Source organism: Mustela nigripes, chromosome 13 (genome assembly GCF_022355385.1).
Source record: "Mustela nigripes isolate SB6536 chromosome 13, MUSNIG.SB6536, whole genome shotgun sequence".
Lineage (NCBI taxonomy): Eukaryota > Metazoa > Chordata > Mammalia > Carnivora > Mustelidae > Mustela > Mustela nigripes.
The window spans coordinates 135,485,538-135,502,112 of NC_081569.1; the positions used below are offsets into that span (position 1 = coordinate 135,485,538).

Consider the following 16,575-nt stretch of genomic DNA (forward strand, 5'->3'; position numbering starts at 1 on the left):
ACCCTGCCTCTGCCCACCCAGCTTCCTGACAGGGGCTGCCTGGTGGAGTTATATGGCTCCTGTTGCGTAGATAAGCGAACAGGCTCTGACTGCCACGTGGGCAGGAAGAGGGGCCAGTTAGACAGCTCCGCGCTAAAGAGACTCTCACATCCTGCTCGCGCCCCTCAGAATTGCTTCCCTGCATATATCTATCCTTTTTCAGGACAGAAGGTGCACCTGCCAAGTGTCCCCAGCAGGCCCCCCACCTCTTCTTATACTGTCCTGTTCCGAGGACAGACGACCAGCAAGAACCCGCCCCACCTCCATTCTCAGCCCACACGTCTCCGACTCAGCTTCTTTTGACTCAATCGTGTGTATTTTATTCCCTTTATTCAGGAGCAGCTGAATTCCAGCTCTGCAGAGCCCAGCCCCATCTCTACTCAGCTATGGGGTTGAAGACCTTGCCCATGAGGATTGCTCGTTGAGTCATCCAATCCTCCACAAACAGGAAGAAGGGTCTGTTGAACTTCACGACAAAGGGAGCTGCGGTATGTGTGTGATAGGGGATGGCGTTGCTGGAGACCATGTCCATCTTGCCTTCCTCGCTCACCTCCATTGTGGCTGCATGTATCGCCTGGGGGGAAACAGGTCGTGCCTCAGCTCCAGGCAAGGTGCGGGGAACGCTGGCTCCCACTGCTGCAGAACCACCCGAGGCTCTCAGCAGTTGGATCCAGATGCCTCGGGGGAGGGGTTCACACTAACTGCTGAGATCCGTCTCCCCCAGTGCATGCAGAAAGTTCAAGGAGTTTAGGAGTTCAAATGAGAGGAAGGAGGAATAGAGCTCAGAGGGAAGCTGGGTGGTCTGAAGGCTTAGGAAAAGGTCCCATAGCATCCCTGAGTGTGGGCCTCTCAAATGCTTTCAAGAAGGATGTGGTAGAGAGAAGACAAGGGAGGGAAGGGGCCGGTGTTTCCTGTCTCCATCCCAGCATGGACCATTTTCTGTTCGTGTGGAAGTGCTTGAGCCAGAACACCGGTGTCTGCTCCTCTGATCTGCAGGAGGCCCTGCCCGGCATTGGTGACCTTGCTCCTGCCCTCCTGGAGCATCGTGAGGGGTGTGGCATCCCTGAGCCCCAGCCCCCCTACCCCCAACCCCCCCACACCACACTCAGTGTGAGCTTGACCCAGGGATTCTGTGAGGAGGGAGAACTGTGACTCCAGAAGAGCTGTATCCCAGCGGGGACCTGGCCCTGGAAACTGCTTCAGGTGTCCTCTGTGGGACAGCTCGCTCCTCCCTCAGTTAGAGAGCAGACACTGCCCTCTCCCCAAGGTCATTGGGAGACTCAGATGAAAGAACTCTGAAAAACTGCTTTATAATCTATCAAGTGTTGTACCGTGATGAGGAATTCTGATCCCTAGGCATGTGTCACAGGGCAGCCGCCAAGCAGCTAGCCGGTCTGTGACCTTGGTGGAGTAATCAGAGGCAGCCCCCTGTGCCCACAAATACTCCATGGCATCTGGATGTCTTGCAGGCATCTCCAGTTGTCAGAGCCAGTCCTGGCTTGCTCATCCACACCCCCCACCCCTGCCCCGTCCCGCTGCTCCTCCATCTTTCCTACCTCGGGCAGTCTCCATTGTGGACGAGGCTCCAGCAACAGAGCTGGCCTCTCTCACGCTTCCTTCCCTGCTCTCCAGTTCTGTCCTCAAAAGTCACGTTGGTTCTCCTCACCACTGCTAACACTCCCACCAATGCCCCGTCAACCTGTGTTTACCTTTTACCTGGGTTATCGGCCACACTTCCTCCACACCACAGAGCACGGATTTATAAGACACATGTCAGTGTATGTCAGCCTTGGTGGTTTCCCGTGTCAGTTAGAATAGCCCCCGGGGCCAGTGAAGGTCAGAAAACAGGACATCACCGGCCCCCTCTCTCAGTCTCAAACACGATGCTAGCTGTGTGAGCCTCCTTGGGGTTCCTCAAAGATTTCAAGCCCATGTCCCCCTCAGGATGCCCTTGAACATGGGTCTCCTTGATGTGCTCCCTTGTTCTCTTCTTTTCTTCTTCAGGCCTCTGCATGAAGGCCAACCCAGTCTCTGCATGAAGGCCAACCCAGCCCGACAACTTTCCTGGCCAGCCCACCCCAAGCCAGCCCACTGTACCCCAGCATGCAGTTCAGTTTCTTCACTTTCCTGCCTTCACAGAATGTGTCCCTGGCTGACACGGGTCACACCCATTTATTGGCACATTCACTGTCTGACCCCGTCAGGAGAATGGAACATCCATGAGGCTAAGACTTTGGCTTGTTCATGACTACCCCGAGAGCCTCCAAAAGAGCTTGATGCCATTGTTTATGAATGTCTGAATGACCAAAGAACCTCAAAAGCCAAGGGACCCAAGATTTATAACTACTTTTTTTTTTTTAGACTTTAATTTTTTTTTATAAACATATATTTTTATCCCCAGGGGTACAGGTCTGTGAATCACCAGGCTTACACACTTCACAGCACTCACCAAATCACATACCCTCCCCAATGTCCATAATCCCACCCCCTTCTCCCAAACCCCCTCCCCCCGGCAACCCTCAGTTTGTTTTGTGAGATTAAGAGTCACTTATGGTTTGTCTCCCTCCCAATCCCATCTTGTTTCATTTATTCTTCTTCTACCCACTTAAGCCTCCATGTTGTATAACTACTTTTTAAAATTGGTTTTTCATTCAGAGCTGTTGTGGATAAAACAGAAACTCTGTAAGTTGCTCTACTCACCTCAAATATAGCTGGGAAATTCTCTTCTGTGATGCCTGAGAAGTTTGCTGCTGTAGCAAACACATTGCTGATGCCCATCTTGGGAAGCATTTTTTTCAAGTTTATCTTGGAGGAGATCTTGAACTTGGGCATAATTATGTGCACCCATCTGTTAGGAGTGAAAACGCCAAGGAAGCTGAACACGTCTCTCTCTCCTATGTCCAGGGGGAGGGACTTTGCTTTTGCTTTCAGGCCTCTTCCAAGGGAGAGTTAAGTGAGGCACGGGTGCTTGTGTGGGGAGAGGTTAATGGTGCTGGGGCACAAGCCGCCGCCGTGCATTTCCAGACTAAGCACTTGGCTAAAATACACAATACTATTCAAGCTATGCCCTTCACAGTCTCCCTAACCAAGAGAAGATGAGGGTCCAGCCAGGGATCCAGCCCTGAGTCCTTCCAACCCTCCAGCTGTAAGCAGGGATTTAATTGGGCAGTGGCCCCAAATATGGTGCAGACCTAGTGCCTAGTGCCCACCCCTTCCCAGCACTTCATGTTGTTTATAAACCAATACATGTGATGCTGAGCTTCTGAATGGATCGTAACTCACTCAGCTGGGTTCCTCTATTGAGGTGCCCCCTGTCTCAAACATGACATTGTGTTAAGTACGGCTGTGGCAAATGATGGAAGACACACTCCGCTGTGGCCCTCAACCACATCAGAAGCTGCCCAGACAGTAGCTTGTGCTCCTACGTGGCACAGTGAGAACACTATTTGGAAATTTTTTTTTCCCGGTCTACACATTTACTGCCTGAAGACTGGAGTCCTTGCCAAGATCAGTGGGCTGTTGGGAATCATGCTTTCATTATATAATTTGTCCACAATTGATTGGACCATGATGGATACCATACCTAAGCTGGATCAATCCAATTCTCCCTTCCAGGAATCTGTCAGTGGAACAGAAATACGTTGGTTTCACTCTGGAGTGGAGCATTTGCTTGAGTAGAAGAGAGCCAAGTCTGTCCACCATGGACTCAGCTTGAAATTTACCTCTTAGGATCCTTCCCTGATCATCATATCTAATTAGGATCCTCAATTAATACTCTACTTCTGATCCTCTATTCTATCACCTACTTACTTTTTCCATAGTTTTACTGCAATTTGAATTTATTAGTTGACTTACTGCCTCTCCCACTAGACTGGAAATCCCGCAATGGCAGAGACTTGTGTGGTTAGCCACTGTATTCCCAGCCCTGAGCAGTGTCTGGCATGGAATCGACAGCTGGTTTGCTGAGCCAGAGAGGACAAATGACATCAGAGAGGTGGAGTTCCCAGAAATGTTGCTGTCCCCCGTCCAATCCCTAGTGACTCCTGGTTGTGTTTATCCCCTTAGGTACATCTTTCCAATACATTCTTTTCTTTACCCCCTTGAGTTTTTGTGGGGTGGGTTTTCAATACATGTAAGAAGAACCATAATTTAGACAGTTGAAGGGGCATGAGCTGATAATGGAAGCCAGGCCATAATTTTTCCTGCTTGGCTTATTTCATGTTCCACAAATATGCCAGGAAATAAACAAATACTTAATTCCCCTGAAATAAGACTTGCACAGAGGAAGCAAGATCTGAGCAAAATTTCAATGTGAATCTAGACTGTCCCTCCAGAGTAGCATACCTCATGCCACTGGATTTCAGAAGTGTAGCTCTTTGAACAACCATTTCTTCTACAGAAGAGTTGGGCTGTCCTACATCTGGGAGCATAAGGACTATGGACATGTTTCCAATGAAAGGCATTTTAACCATTGTAGTAAACAACTTCTCTGATCTGCTATAAATCATGCGTTCCTTCTTCCACATCATGTCCACCCGCACTGTGGTGCACTCATCCACAAAGAAGTCCTCCTTGTGCATGAAGTTGGTATGAAAAGCCATTTCCCAAATGCCTAGGAGAATCAGGAAGGAAAAAGTCAGAGTGACCTGTTGGAGAAGGCATCGGCACCTCCATGTCTGGGGATGCCAGGGGTAAGGGGCTTCAGAAGGGAGCAGCCTCCTCCCAGTGATACCTGGACTTCAGTGAACAGAATATTTAAAATTCTAGGTGGATGCAAGGGAAAGAAAGACAAACGCATGAATTTTGACCATATTCATCATAGGATTTCTTTAAATCTGTATTCCTCAAAAGGTATTTCCCAAAATACTGCTTGCTTCTGGAGCTATAACATCAAGAAAGGATTTCATTGTGAAATAATTTAGGAAACAATGACCACAACATCCCTTCTTTGAAAATTCCCACCACATTTTAATGGACTAAGAGTTCTGACAGGCAACCGATGAATAAACTGAACTCTGTAACAGCAATTAATGATCTGCTGTATGTCAGTTAATTAGATTTAAGTAAGATAATGGAAAAAAGGAGTTCTGAGAAGTCTGATGACAAAGAAATCTGCCTTAAATTGTTTAACTTATTCAAGGAGGGAGACTTTTCATCAGAAGAACATACGCCTGCGTGCACACGGGTGCACACACACTCCTGCTCGGAATCCTCTTCAGCCATCAAGAGTTACTCCATTTTACTCCAAAATATCTTCAATTTGGCCAATGATATGACCAAAATGGTTGGGAACAGAAGCACTTAGAAATGCTAGATAGATAGCACAAGGAGATAAAAGCAAAAGAAAAGTTTTGAATCTATTGGTCTATGGGACATGGGATAGAATCACAGAAAATATTTCTTTTTTCTGACTGGAATCTTCCAGGAAACCCAAGGGCTAAGGTTACCCAAACAGGAATTCATGGACTTGAAATGCCTTACCTTTGAAGAAAACGTAGTTTATAAGAAACAGGAAGGTATGAGGGTTCAGAGAGGTGATGAATCCCTTGGTTCTCTTGTGCATTTTTGCAGCCACAAAGTGCTTGATTTGCTTCTTGGTCTTTCTTACGTCTCTAAAGTCAATCATCTGGGCCTTCACATCATATATCCGCTCTGTGTCCCACAGAAACGGGGTGTTGATCTTCCTGTTGCTATCGATAAAGAGCATGTTCCTGTACTTCATGTGTCCCTCTCTGTTCAATTGCTTCAGCATCTGGACGATACTCTGGAAACCGTGGTGCATGTCCCACATCCTCATGACTTTGAGGTCAAATCCAAGGCCCTTGAGGAGGTTGGTGAGTGTTGTGGATCTGGTCCCCAGGGAAAGCATGGCCAAGGAGGTGGAGATACTCAGAGGGGAGAAGATGATATTCTTTCTGGGATGCTCCATTAGCAGAGTTTCAAACAGTTTGTGGGCAAAAGCCTTATTGCCTGCTTCTATGTTGTGGTGGACAGGTGACATTTTCCATGATGAGACTGGGTAAATATTCCATTTAGATTTCCTTTTAGTTTCACAGCAGGTGCTATTAAAGAGGCCACAGAGGATGAGGACCAGAGAGAGAGCCAGGGGCATTTTCCTGTGGGACATTGCTGCAGAAATCCAGGGAGCTCTAACTGGAAGGAAGAGGTGGGTGGATGAACATGCCATGGAATGTGTTCTTGATGTTAACAGGCTTGAGAAAGGGCCCGTTATTACCTGAGTGCTGGGGTTACTTTTAGTCCTCAACTGGGGGATGGTAACTAAGGCTAATGAGGAAAGGCTAAAGCATTCTGGAACTTTAGACAAATTAAAGATAAATGACCTGATGACAAGGGATCTAATTCTACTCTGACCTGTGCTGCAGGTGGATCCTAATGCAAGTAGCTTCCCAGCCTGGTCTTGGAAAGTCTTGTCACTATGATATTCTATGATTTTGAGCAGCACTCTACACTCTTTCTGTCTCTTTCTTTCTGTTCATTTTTTTTTCTTTCTTCATACAAAGCTCATGACAAAGTCCTGAAAAGTGTGGAAAGGGAAGGACCAGGGAGAAAGATAAAGCAGGGAGTGCAGATTCAGTTGCTACAGAGATCTGGCCAGAAATACACCCAGACAAGGCCAGCAAGTGTCATGTAGTAAGGAGTGCTGGGGACTGTGGCAAAGGGAGGGACAGGTCCAGGCCAGAGGCAGGCAGGTGCCACTCAGTTCCAGCAGTGTTCCCATGTGGAAGTGCTGGTGTTGGTGCCAGATTTTTTTTTTTAATGTTTCTGAAGAAGCTGGAAACCTAGATTTTTGCCTGAAAACTCAGTCCTGTCAAAAGCACTTGCTAACACCATGTAACCCAGATGGAGGCCAGATCTGGCTTCAGGGCTGTCAGGTGTGAATTCTGAAAGAAAGCCTGGGTGGTGCTCAGGTGACTGGGTCATGAGCTGAACAGAGGGCCTGACAAGGTCATCTCAGGAGATCCTGGCCGTCTCCCGTGGGCCCTCTCAGTTCTTACAGCTACTGCTCCGTCCCACCGTTGGGGTAAAAACCTCTCTGTGTCCCCAGATGTGCCCCCCATGACTGACTGGGACCAGAAATCAGTCCTGGAATCTGACAGGTGCTCTAATGGTGGGATTTCTGGCACCCCAAAGGGAAGGGAAAAGATGTGAACCACGCTCTGAGTTTGTGTTCATTTCAACCTCTTTAAAGCAGGGCCCTGTCTTCCTCCCTGGTTTTCGTACAGTTCCTGACATAGTTCTGGGCACAGGGTCCATTCCTCTGCATGTTGTCTGGTGATCCAGCACCATGGCGTCTCTTGTCATGGCTACAGAAATAGCATTTGCTCAAAATTTGTGTTTCTCAAAATTCCTACTCCCAAATGTAATGGTATCTAGAGGGAGGGCCTGGGAAGGAATCAGAGTCAGACAAGGTCATGAGGGTCCCTTTTATATGGTCATAGGTTAGTGCCCATGTAATAAGAGGCACCAGAGTACTGGCTCTTCCCTGCCTATGACCCTGTGCATGTATCTGCAAAGATGAAGTCACATGAGGATATTGCCAGAAAACAGTCATCTGCAAACCAGAGAGAGCACTCTTACCAGAACCCAACCCTGCTGGCACCCCAGCCTCAGTCTTCCAGCTTCCAGAGCTGTGAGAAAATAAATATCTGTTGTCTAAGCCCCCCAGTCTGTGGTATTTTGTTATGGCAGACCAAGCTGACTGAAATAGTATCTCTCAGTTCTCAGTCTTGCCCCCCACTGACCCTTCCAACTACTTTGCAGTCAAGGTGGGTTCCCCAAAGTATAATTCGTCGTTTCCTCTTCCTTGCTCCCCATGAGCTTTGAGGGAATCAAGTACAATTTCTTCAGGTGACAGAGAACCTCCATAAGCCCTGATTCCTTTCAACCAGACTCTTGGCCCTGAGCAGCCTTCCCATGCCCTTATTGTCTCCTCCAACCCCCCAACAATGGCTCCTGCCCCCAACTGCCCCATCCCTATCATTCCCCCAGTAGCTACCCCCCTTCCCGGCCCCTTCCGTCCACTTGGTCTGCATGGGGGAAGGGGCAGTAAGGGATGGAAGGCACGGTGGTTGAGAGGGGCTATGGGGGAGAGGGGTTCATGGGGTGGGGAAAAGAGCATATGGAGGAGGTTCTAGAAAATACACACACACTTATCACACTGGATTTTTCATCATCTTCCCTAAGGCAAGTACTACCTGAAACATGGCAAAAAGGAGCAATGAAACACACACTCAGGTGGAACCATCTCTGTCTCTCAGAGAAAGGTCACTTACCTTCCAGAGGAGCTGCTGTTGTTGAGAGCTCTTTGTATCTGCCTGTGCCTTATTTATACTGCTGCAGGAGTAGTGATATGGATAAACCTGAGTTAATATTAACGACCAACAGATCATGTTCAAATACTGTCCAAAGCAAACAACAACTGAATCATTTATGTTATTGTTCTTTGTACATCAGTCCCCAATGAGACAATGAGCAAAGTAATGGTTATGGCACCATTTGTGCTACTGGTCATGAATTTGCTCAGGCAGAGTTTTGGCACACATCCACTTAACCCCTCCCAAGAACCATGCTTTGGCCTCGGTACTGAGCTAACAAAATGCTCAAAGCCTGCCTCCACCTTGAAGAGAAATCCTGACCCCAAGGAACTCTTGGTTTAGAGAGAGAAACATACATGTAAAAAGATGGTGGGGCCCATGTGATTGGTCAGGAAGAGTATACATTCCCAGGAAGGAGCTGTGCTAGGGAAGAGAAGAACCCAGTGAATGACCTGGGACCATCAGGAGAGGGTGGATACCTTTCATCTAGGTCTTAAAAAGATAGGCAGGAATCTACACATCTTCCTGAATGTCTGAAATCTGAAGAGGGAATTATAGATTGTGGGGTGGGATGGAGTTGCCTGGAAATTGCAGGGAGGGTCAAGGCTCTATGTATAGGGTTATTCCAAATTTAGAAGGAATTGACTTCTGGCATGATGGAGAGAAACCACCAACAAATTTCTCCTTAGCAGCAACTAAAATGCTAGACACAATTGTCAAAAACAACCATTTCTGTGCTCTAATACTCTAGCAATCTACCATAGGTCTATGACAAACATAGAAGCATTCATTCATGAAAAGTTCTAAACTTTGAGGAGGTGCAGAGTGAGCCTGTGACATTTTTGTCTGGGGCTTCCTCCTGATCCAGCTCTGCTGGTGGGTGGTCAAACCAGAGCAGAGCCAACTCCCCTGATTTGGAGTCTTGCCTATTAAAGTGATGATCTCAGTGGTAAGCAGTGTGTGTGTGTGTGTGCAGGGGGGGTGGGGTTTTTTGGGGAGGGGACAGTGGTTTCGATGGTTTATGGTTGGGTTTGGGGCAATAAATAGGCCAGTGAAGTAACAGGAGGTTAAACAGGGAGGCCCAAGAGGTGTGGTAGGCCTAGGTGTCTGATGAGTCCTCTGCACATCCCAGGTGGAGGGGAGACTCTGCATGTGTACAGCAGAGACTGGAGCGGGTACAAGCTGCACATATCTCTGGTCCATGGAGAAGCAAGAAAGAAGAGTGGAGAGACAAATCTGGGTGGTACTTGAGAACTACCTGAGCTTTGAATGGGCTCATCAGCCCACATACAAATCCATTAGTGGCAAGTGGAAGCTTTATTGGCTCAAGGTGTTTGAACACAATTTCTGATCAATATGGGGTTGAACAATAAGAAATAGAGTCAATTATCACATGGTTTCACTTATTTGTGGAGCATAACAAATAACATGGAGGACATGGGGAGATGGAGAGGAGAAGGGAGTTGAGGCAAATTGGAAGGGGAGGTGAACCATGAGAGACCATGGACTCTGAAAAACAACCTGAGGGTCTTGAAGGGGTGGGGGTTGGGGGGTTGGGGGACCAAGGTGATAGGTATTAGGGAGGGCACATACTGCATGGAGCACTGGGTGTAGTACAAAAACAATGAATACTGTTATGCTGAAAAGAAATTAAAAAAATAATAAAATACTTCTGCCAAAAAAAAAAAAAAAAAAAAGAAAAGAAAAAAAAGAAATATAATCACAAGGGTGACCTCTAGGAGGCAGGCTTAGACATAAAATAGTAAAAACAAGAAACTCCAGTGGCCAGAAGTTGCAGGGGAAACATGTTTTATAGATTTAATCCAGGCAAATTACTACATAAACACAGAAAACCAAAAACGCCCAGGAGGGAAGATTCAGAATCCAGCGTTACTACAACTTGTTTTCTAAAATGTCCAGCACTCAAGAAAAAATCACAAGACATGCAAAGAAACCAGAAAGTGTGACCCCTACTCAGGAGAAAAGAAGTCAATAGAAATAGCCTTTGAGTATCCCCAGATACTGAATTTAGCTGCCAAAGACTCCACAGCAGATCAATAATAATAATGACAAAAAAATCAATTTAAAAATGAGCAAAAGACTCTAACTGGCATTTCACTAAAGAGGACATATATGAATGGCCAGTAAACACAGGGAAATGCAAATTAAAACTACAGTGACATAACATTACACACCCGTTAGAAAGGTGGTAATAAACAAGACAGAAAATATTAAGTGTTGGCAAGGACATGGAGAAACCGGAATCCTCTTTCTTTGCAGGTTGGAGTGCAGAACACTGAAACCTTTAATGCATATATGGACTCTGATGGCTTTCTAGTGAGAGAGAGGAGCCACTCAGAAGACTGCACTGTTGGATTCTATTTCTAGGAAAGTTCCGGAAAGGTAAATTTTTAGAGACAAGGCAGATCAGCAGTTGCCTAGGGTTGAAAGAAGTTGCTGGGACAGACTGAAAATGGGCTTGAGGACAGGTTTTGGTATTGGAAGTGTTCTAAAACTGAGTGGGAGTGAGGCTGAATTTACTAAAAAATGGAATTATACACTGACAATGGGTGGATTTTATGGCATGCAAATTATTCTCTTGATAAAGCTGTTAAAAAAAAAAAGATGAGCAGAGGCAGCAAGATTTATTGGAAAGAGAGTGGGCCTGGGGTCATGTGGACCAGTAATGGTGCCATGTTTTGGGCTCTGTGTGGCACCCCTGATTGGCAGGGTCTCACTTAACCTTCTCACGACAATCCCACTGGGATGGTACTATTATTGCTGACTCCATTTTAGAGGTGTGGATCCAGGCTCAGAGAGGTTCAGTAACATAGCCACAGTCACACAGCTGGCAGGGAGCAGAGCTGGGACTCACACTCACATATATGACACCACAGCTGTGCTCCTAACCCAGAGCCCCCTGACCAGAGATCTCTTTTTGGTAATAGACTCTAAAATAGATGGGCAGTGGACAAACTTTTATAGGTAAGATGCTAAAACTTCTTTAAATGCTGCCTCTTGACTTTATAAGTGTGTTATGCTGTATGGTAATTTTATTAGTTATCAAGAGTCACAATGTCGGCATCCTATTTTAAGCGCCCTGGTGCAGGGAGAATTTACTTTTTGACAGTTAAGAATAAACAGACACTGTGGTGTGTCATTTTATTTTTTTAAGATTTTATTTATTTATTTGACAGAGAGAGAGATCACAAGTGGACAGAGAGGCAGGCAGAGAGAGAGAGAGCGGGGGAAGGAGACTCCCCTCTGAGCAGAAAATACGAGGCGGGGCTCGATCCCAGGACCCTGAGATCATGAACTGAGCTGAAGGCAGAGGCTTAACCCACTGAGCCACCCAGGTGCTCCGTGGTGTATCATTGTAAAGCTGGGTCTCTGAACATGTTTTGCGTGGGATTGGTGGGCTGATGGGCAGGGAGCATGTTGGTACCAGAGATCAGATACACCCCAGGGAACAAAATAGGGGCCTCCCTTTGCAGATGGTTCTGAGATGCGTGGGACAGAGGATGCTGGCCACACCATGTGAGAGATGCTTCAGGGGGCAGGGTGGGTGGCAGGGAGCATTCTGCCCCAAATGCCTGCATTTTCTTCCCAGCTAAGAGTGGGGAAATGGGCTAGAAAGGAACACCTCTTTTTGGAAAGGTTTCCAATCTGAATAACAAGAAACACAATGACATTAGGGTTAGCATTTCCTGGGCAAGAACAATGCACAGGGCATTGTCCTAAGCACCTTTCTGTGTTTACTCCCAGGACAACCCATGACACAGGAGCTGTGAGGTTTTTCTGAGGAGGAGAGAGCAGCACAAAGGGTTTCCCTGAGACCCTGAAGGTCACGTGGTTACGCGATGGCAGAGCTGGGCTTCTAGACTGGGAAGATTTGTGAAATCCTCTTTCCTGAGCTCTGTCCCTTGTGCCCTCTGTCTCCAAGCCCTGTGACTATCCTGCGAGTGGGGTCCCCAATGTCGCATCCCCCCCCCCCCCCGAACATCTTCTGCCTGCCTTGGCATGGGAGTGGCCACCATTCCCCCCAGGGACAATGACACCAGCTGGGGTGACTTCCCTACACTCGGGGGACCAAGTGAGTACTTTTGACCACATCAAGAGCTTCATTTGCTAGTCCTGACATTTGGTGAAGGGCCCTACTGAAGGGTCACGCTGGCAATATCTTCCTCTTTTCTTCTCTGGACTGTAAACACCACGAAGCAGGTAGTCCCTGAAGCCTCAGACTCAGCTCAGTTCACCTGAAAGGCTGCACATGGGTTCACCGGCAGGAGACTGGGCAGGTGAAGAGATGCCTACTTGGAAAACTGAGATGCCTGGTGGGGGGTGGGGTGGGTGGAGTAGGTGGGGGCTGGGAGGTCTGCCAACATTCTGACTCTGAAGCACTTTCAAATTCTCCAGCACAGACGTGAAGGAAGGGGCGATTACTTCCTTTGACAAGGAAGGGACAGTGAGTTAAGAAGCTGACAGATCAGGAATTCATGTGGGGTCGGCGTGGGGGGTACTTAGTATTTGAAAGACTCTACTCAGAAACCCATACTGCAAAGGGGGCCACCACAAGCTCTGGCTAACTAGAGTCAACACGAGTTGATCTAGAATACAAGATTAGGAGTCAACGCTCACAAGCCTAACAGAAGATTCTTTAAAAAGTGATTTTCCAGCAATGAAATGACCAGTGTGTTAGATGTATGGGTTGGCTGTGAACTCGTATGGGTGCCCCTGTCCTTGAGTGAATGGTCCCTAGACTCAGGATTTGTTTGTTTCATTAGATGCTTTCAGGGGGTTTTGTCACCTGGTTCTAAAGAAGTTCTTCGAATCTGGAGATAGAAGTTCTCTATCTGCCTGTAGAACACGGTCACTTCTGCCCTGAGGGAAACCTTGCTGCAATTCTGTAAACATCATTCCTGAGTATTCTGAAGCTCCTGATTTGGAGTCTTTAAATCACAGGTCAGATGAAAGCCTGAAGATTTTGGCATCTACAGAATGGCTGTGTTTCCCCCGTCATGCAAAAAAAATCCTATCACCAATCTCCCAACAGTGACCTCAACATCTGCGTCCCCCCTCCAGCTCAAGGGGGTGCTGTCCCCACCTAACCCACCCCCCACAGTAAGAAAGGCTCTCATTCATGCTTTCCTTTTGCTCCTGCCTCCTGGTGCAGCCTCATGAGGCCCTGCACAGCGGGTGTGCCTTCTCTTCTTGGGAATCAGAAGTCACACCATTCTTTTAAAAGTGGTTGTCTCTGTGTGTCCACCTGACCATCTCCGATTTGCAAATGACAGTACAGGCAAAAGGTTGATATCCAGGATCTATAATGAACTCCTCAAACTCAACACACACGAAACAGGCAAACATATCAAAAAATGGGCAGAAGATATGAACAGACACTTCTCCAATCAAGACATACAAATGGCTATCAGACACATGAAAAAATGTTCATCATCATTAGCCATCAGGAGATTCAAATTAAAACCACATTGAGATATCACCTTACACCAGTTAGAATGGCCAAAATTAACAAGACAGGAAACAACATGTGTTGGAGAGGATGTGGAGAAAGGGGAATCCTCTTACACTGTTGGTGGGAATGCAAGTTGGCGCAGCCTCTTTGGAGAACAGTGTGGAGATTCCTCAAGAAATTAAAAATAGAGCTTCCCTATGACCCTGCCATTGCACTCCTGGGTATTTACCCTAAGGATACAGATGTCGTGAAAAGAAGGGCCATCTGTACCCCAATGTTTATAGCAGCAATGGCCACAGTCGCCAAACTATGGAAAGAACCAAGATGCCCTTCAACGGACGAATGGATAAAGAAGATGTGGTCCATAGACACTATGGAGTATTATGCCTCCATCAGAAAGGATGAATACCCAACTTTTGTAGCAACATGGACGGGACTGGAAGAGATTATGCTGAGTGAAATAAGTCAAGCAGAGAGAGTCAATTATCATATGGTTTCACTTATTTGTGGAGCATAACAAATAGCATGGAGGATATGGGGAGTTAGAGAGGAGAAGGGAATTGGGGTAAATTGGAAGTGGAGGTGAATCAGGAGAGACTATGGACTCTGAAAAACAATCTGAGGGGTTTGAAGTGGTGGGGGTGTGGGAGGTCGGGGTACCAGGTGTTGGGTATTTTAGAGGGCACGGATTGCATGGAGCACTGGGTGTGGTGAAAAAATAATGAATACTGTTTTTCTGAAAATAAAAACATTGAAAAAATTTAAAACAAAACAAAACAAAACAAAACAAAAAACAATTCCTACACGTGTCTCAAAACAAAGACCAGGGTTAGGGATCTGGAAAAAACCAGAGAGCTGCGAGCTCACCAAGTTGGCAAAATCTGTTTCAGGACCATTCTCGTGTCTTCTTGCTAATGCAAGTCTGAACGGGCTCTGCAAAACGCAGAGCCTGACTTTCACTGCCGTGGTCCCATGTGGGGCAAGGCTGAGGAGGGGGGAGGAGGCTGGCGGCCCTCAGTCACCCCTGACTGGTGGGGGTTCCTGATGGCCACAGAGCTAATAGTCCTGCCCAGCAGAAGTGTCTTTTCCCAGTCCCTCACACCTGTGCTGTGGTAGGGCACCCATGCTGTGCAGGCCCTACCCAGGGTTGTCTCTGCACAGTGCTTTCCTGGCATGCCCATGGGCAGAGCACAGTGTATTTGGCAAGCATGGTGAAAGTCAGCATTGGCGACCCCAATACCTGGGCTCCAGTCCTGGTTCTGATTCTTCCCAGGGAGCCCCTGTGGCCTGGGCTAGTTGCTTCTGCTCTCTGTTCTCCTGTTTGTAAAAGAAGGTGGGAGCGTGGGTGGGGAGGATCGGGGGTCCCATGAAGCTCCTCTCCAGCTATCCAGCATAACCCCCTTCTGTTTGCTTTATTCCTGGGTAGAAGGGCTCAGGAAAGCCGGTGCAAGGGCCCTGGCATGTTAAGGTGATATAGGGCACCAGTGCCCTCCCCCGCAAAAGAATCTCTGGATCTGATGGCCTGGGGGCCTCCAGCAGAGGCTGCAGGAGAGGCCCTTGGTAATGAAAGGGGAAGCAGAAAGAGCCAAGACAGCTTGTGTGGCAGAGAGCAGGGAGGGATGGTGGGGTTGTCTTTGCCCGGTCCCACTGTTTTCTGTTGCACCACATGGGGGCTTTTGGGATTCAGAGTCAGGGAGCCGGGCTGTGGTCCCCAGGAGTCAGCAGGGAGGAAGCTGGGCACCCAGAGGGCTGTGTGTGTATGCGTGACAGCATCAGAGCCAGGATGGCAGCCAGCTCTGATGAAGCCTGGCCGGAGAGCCATGGCACCCCCCGCCCCAGAGAGGTCGTCACGACCCAGACGCTAGCCCTTCCGTCTTCCAGTCTGAGGCACTCACCCGGTTTTGGGGAGCCCCTACCAAACCCACCAATGATGCTGACCTCCATGGACTTCTCTGGCCTTCGTTATACCATGCCAGCCTCCCGGACCTCTTTCTGTCCCTGCCTGACTGCTCGTTGCTAACTCAGGCTTTGCGCTCTCAGGGCCCCTCTTCTGTCTCACCCACTACTCGTAAGCACCCTCCTCTATGTCTTCACAGCTTTCGTCATTAATTTACTTATAAGTCCGTGTGGTTGTCAAGGGGTCCATCATCCCCATTTAGGCCCGGGGTGGGGCAGGGACCTTGTCTGTCTGACTCACTCACTCTAGGCACAAAGGAGGTGCTCAGTGAGTTCTTGTTGAAATGGATGAATGAGGGGCGCCTGGGTGGCTCAGTCGGCTAAGCACCTGCCTTCGGCTCAGGTCATGGTCCCAGGGTCCTGGGATGGAACCCAGCGTTGGGTTCCCTGCTCAGTGGGGACCCTGCTTCTCCCTTTCCCTCCACTGACCCCCTTTTTTTTCTCTCTCTCTCGGCAAATAAATGAATAAAATCTTCAAAAGAGAAAAGGAAAGGAAAGGATGAATGAATTCAGTCAGCTCCTGAGATGTCATATCGTGACAGCTGGGCCACTGGGAGTTAGCCCATTACCACAATCAGATTTGGGCCTTCAAGGCATGTGGGAACATTGTTGTTGGCCAAATCCTCATTTTAGGTTTATTGACTTCTTTCCTATAACTCTGCCATGCTGTGACTGCCCTGCAAATTACTGTTCCTGGGGGCTTCGAGGAACAGGAATATGCCCACCAGAAACGTCCATGAGGCTAGTTACTCAGGAGGATTTGTAGAGAAG

General features: G+C 47.8%; 1 protein-coding gene across 1 annotated transcript; it reads right to left on the reverse strand.

Annotated features, from left to right (window-relative positions):
* Positions 1–361: 361 nt before the first annotated feature.
* On the reverse strand, positions 362–8,372 carry LOC132000229 (uteroferrin-associated basic protein 2-like). The gene is made up of 5 exons (XM_059373891.1): positions 8,334–8,372; positions 5,521–6,192; positions 4,384–4,651; positions 2,740–2,887; positions 362–613 (listed from the first exon to the last, which is right to left on the reverse strand). The coding sequence occupies exons 2-5, from the start codon at positions 6,164–6,166 to the stop codon at positions 416–418; spliced, it is 1,260 nt and encodes a 419-aa protein (XP_059229874.1). The 5' UTR covers positions 6,167–6,192; positions 8,334–8,372; the 3' UTR covers positions 362–415.
* Between the last annotated feature and the right edge of the window lie 8,203 nt (positions 8,373–16,575).

Excerpts from the sequence above, each read along its gene's own strand:
- LOC132000229 (XM_059373891.1), bottom strand. The coding sequence starts at position 6,166 with ATGTCCCACAGGAAAATGCCCCTGGCTCTCTCTCTGGTCCTCATCCTC. Across the intron at positions 4,652-5,520 it reads AAACTACGTTTTCTTCAAAG|GCATTTGGGAAATGGCTTTT; the intron begins GTAAGGCATTTC and ends TGATTCTCCTAG. Across the intron at positions 614-2,739 it reads ATTTCCCAGCTATATTTGAG|GCGATACATGCAGCCACAAT; the intron begins GTGAGTAGAGCA and ends GTTTCCCCCCAG.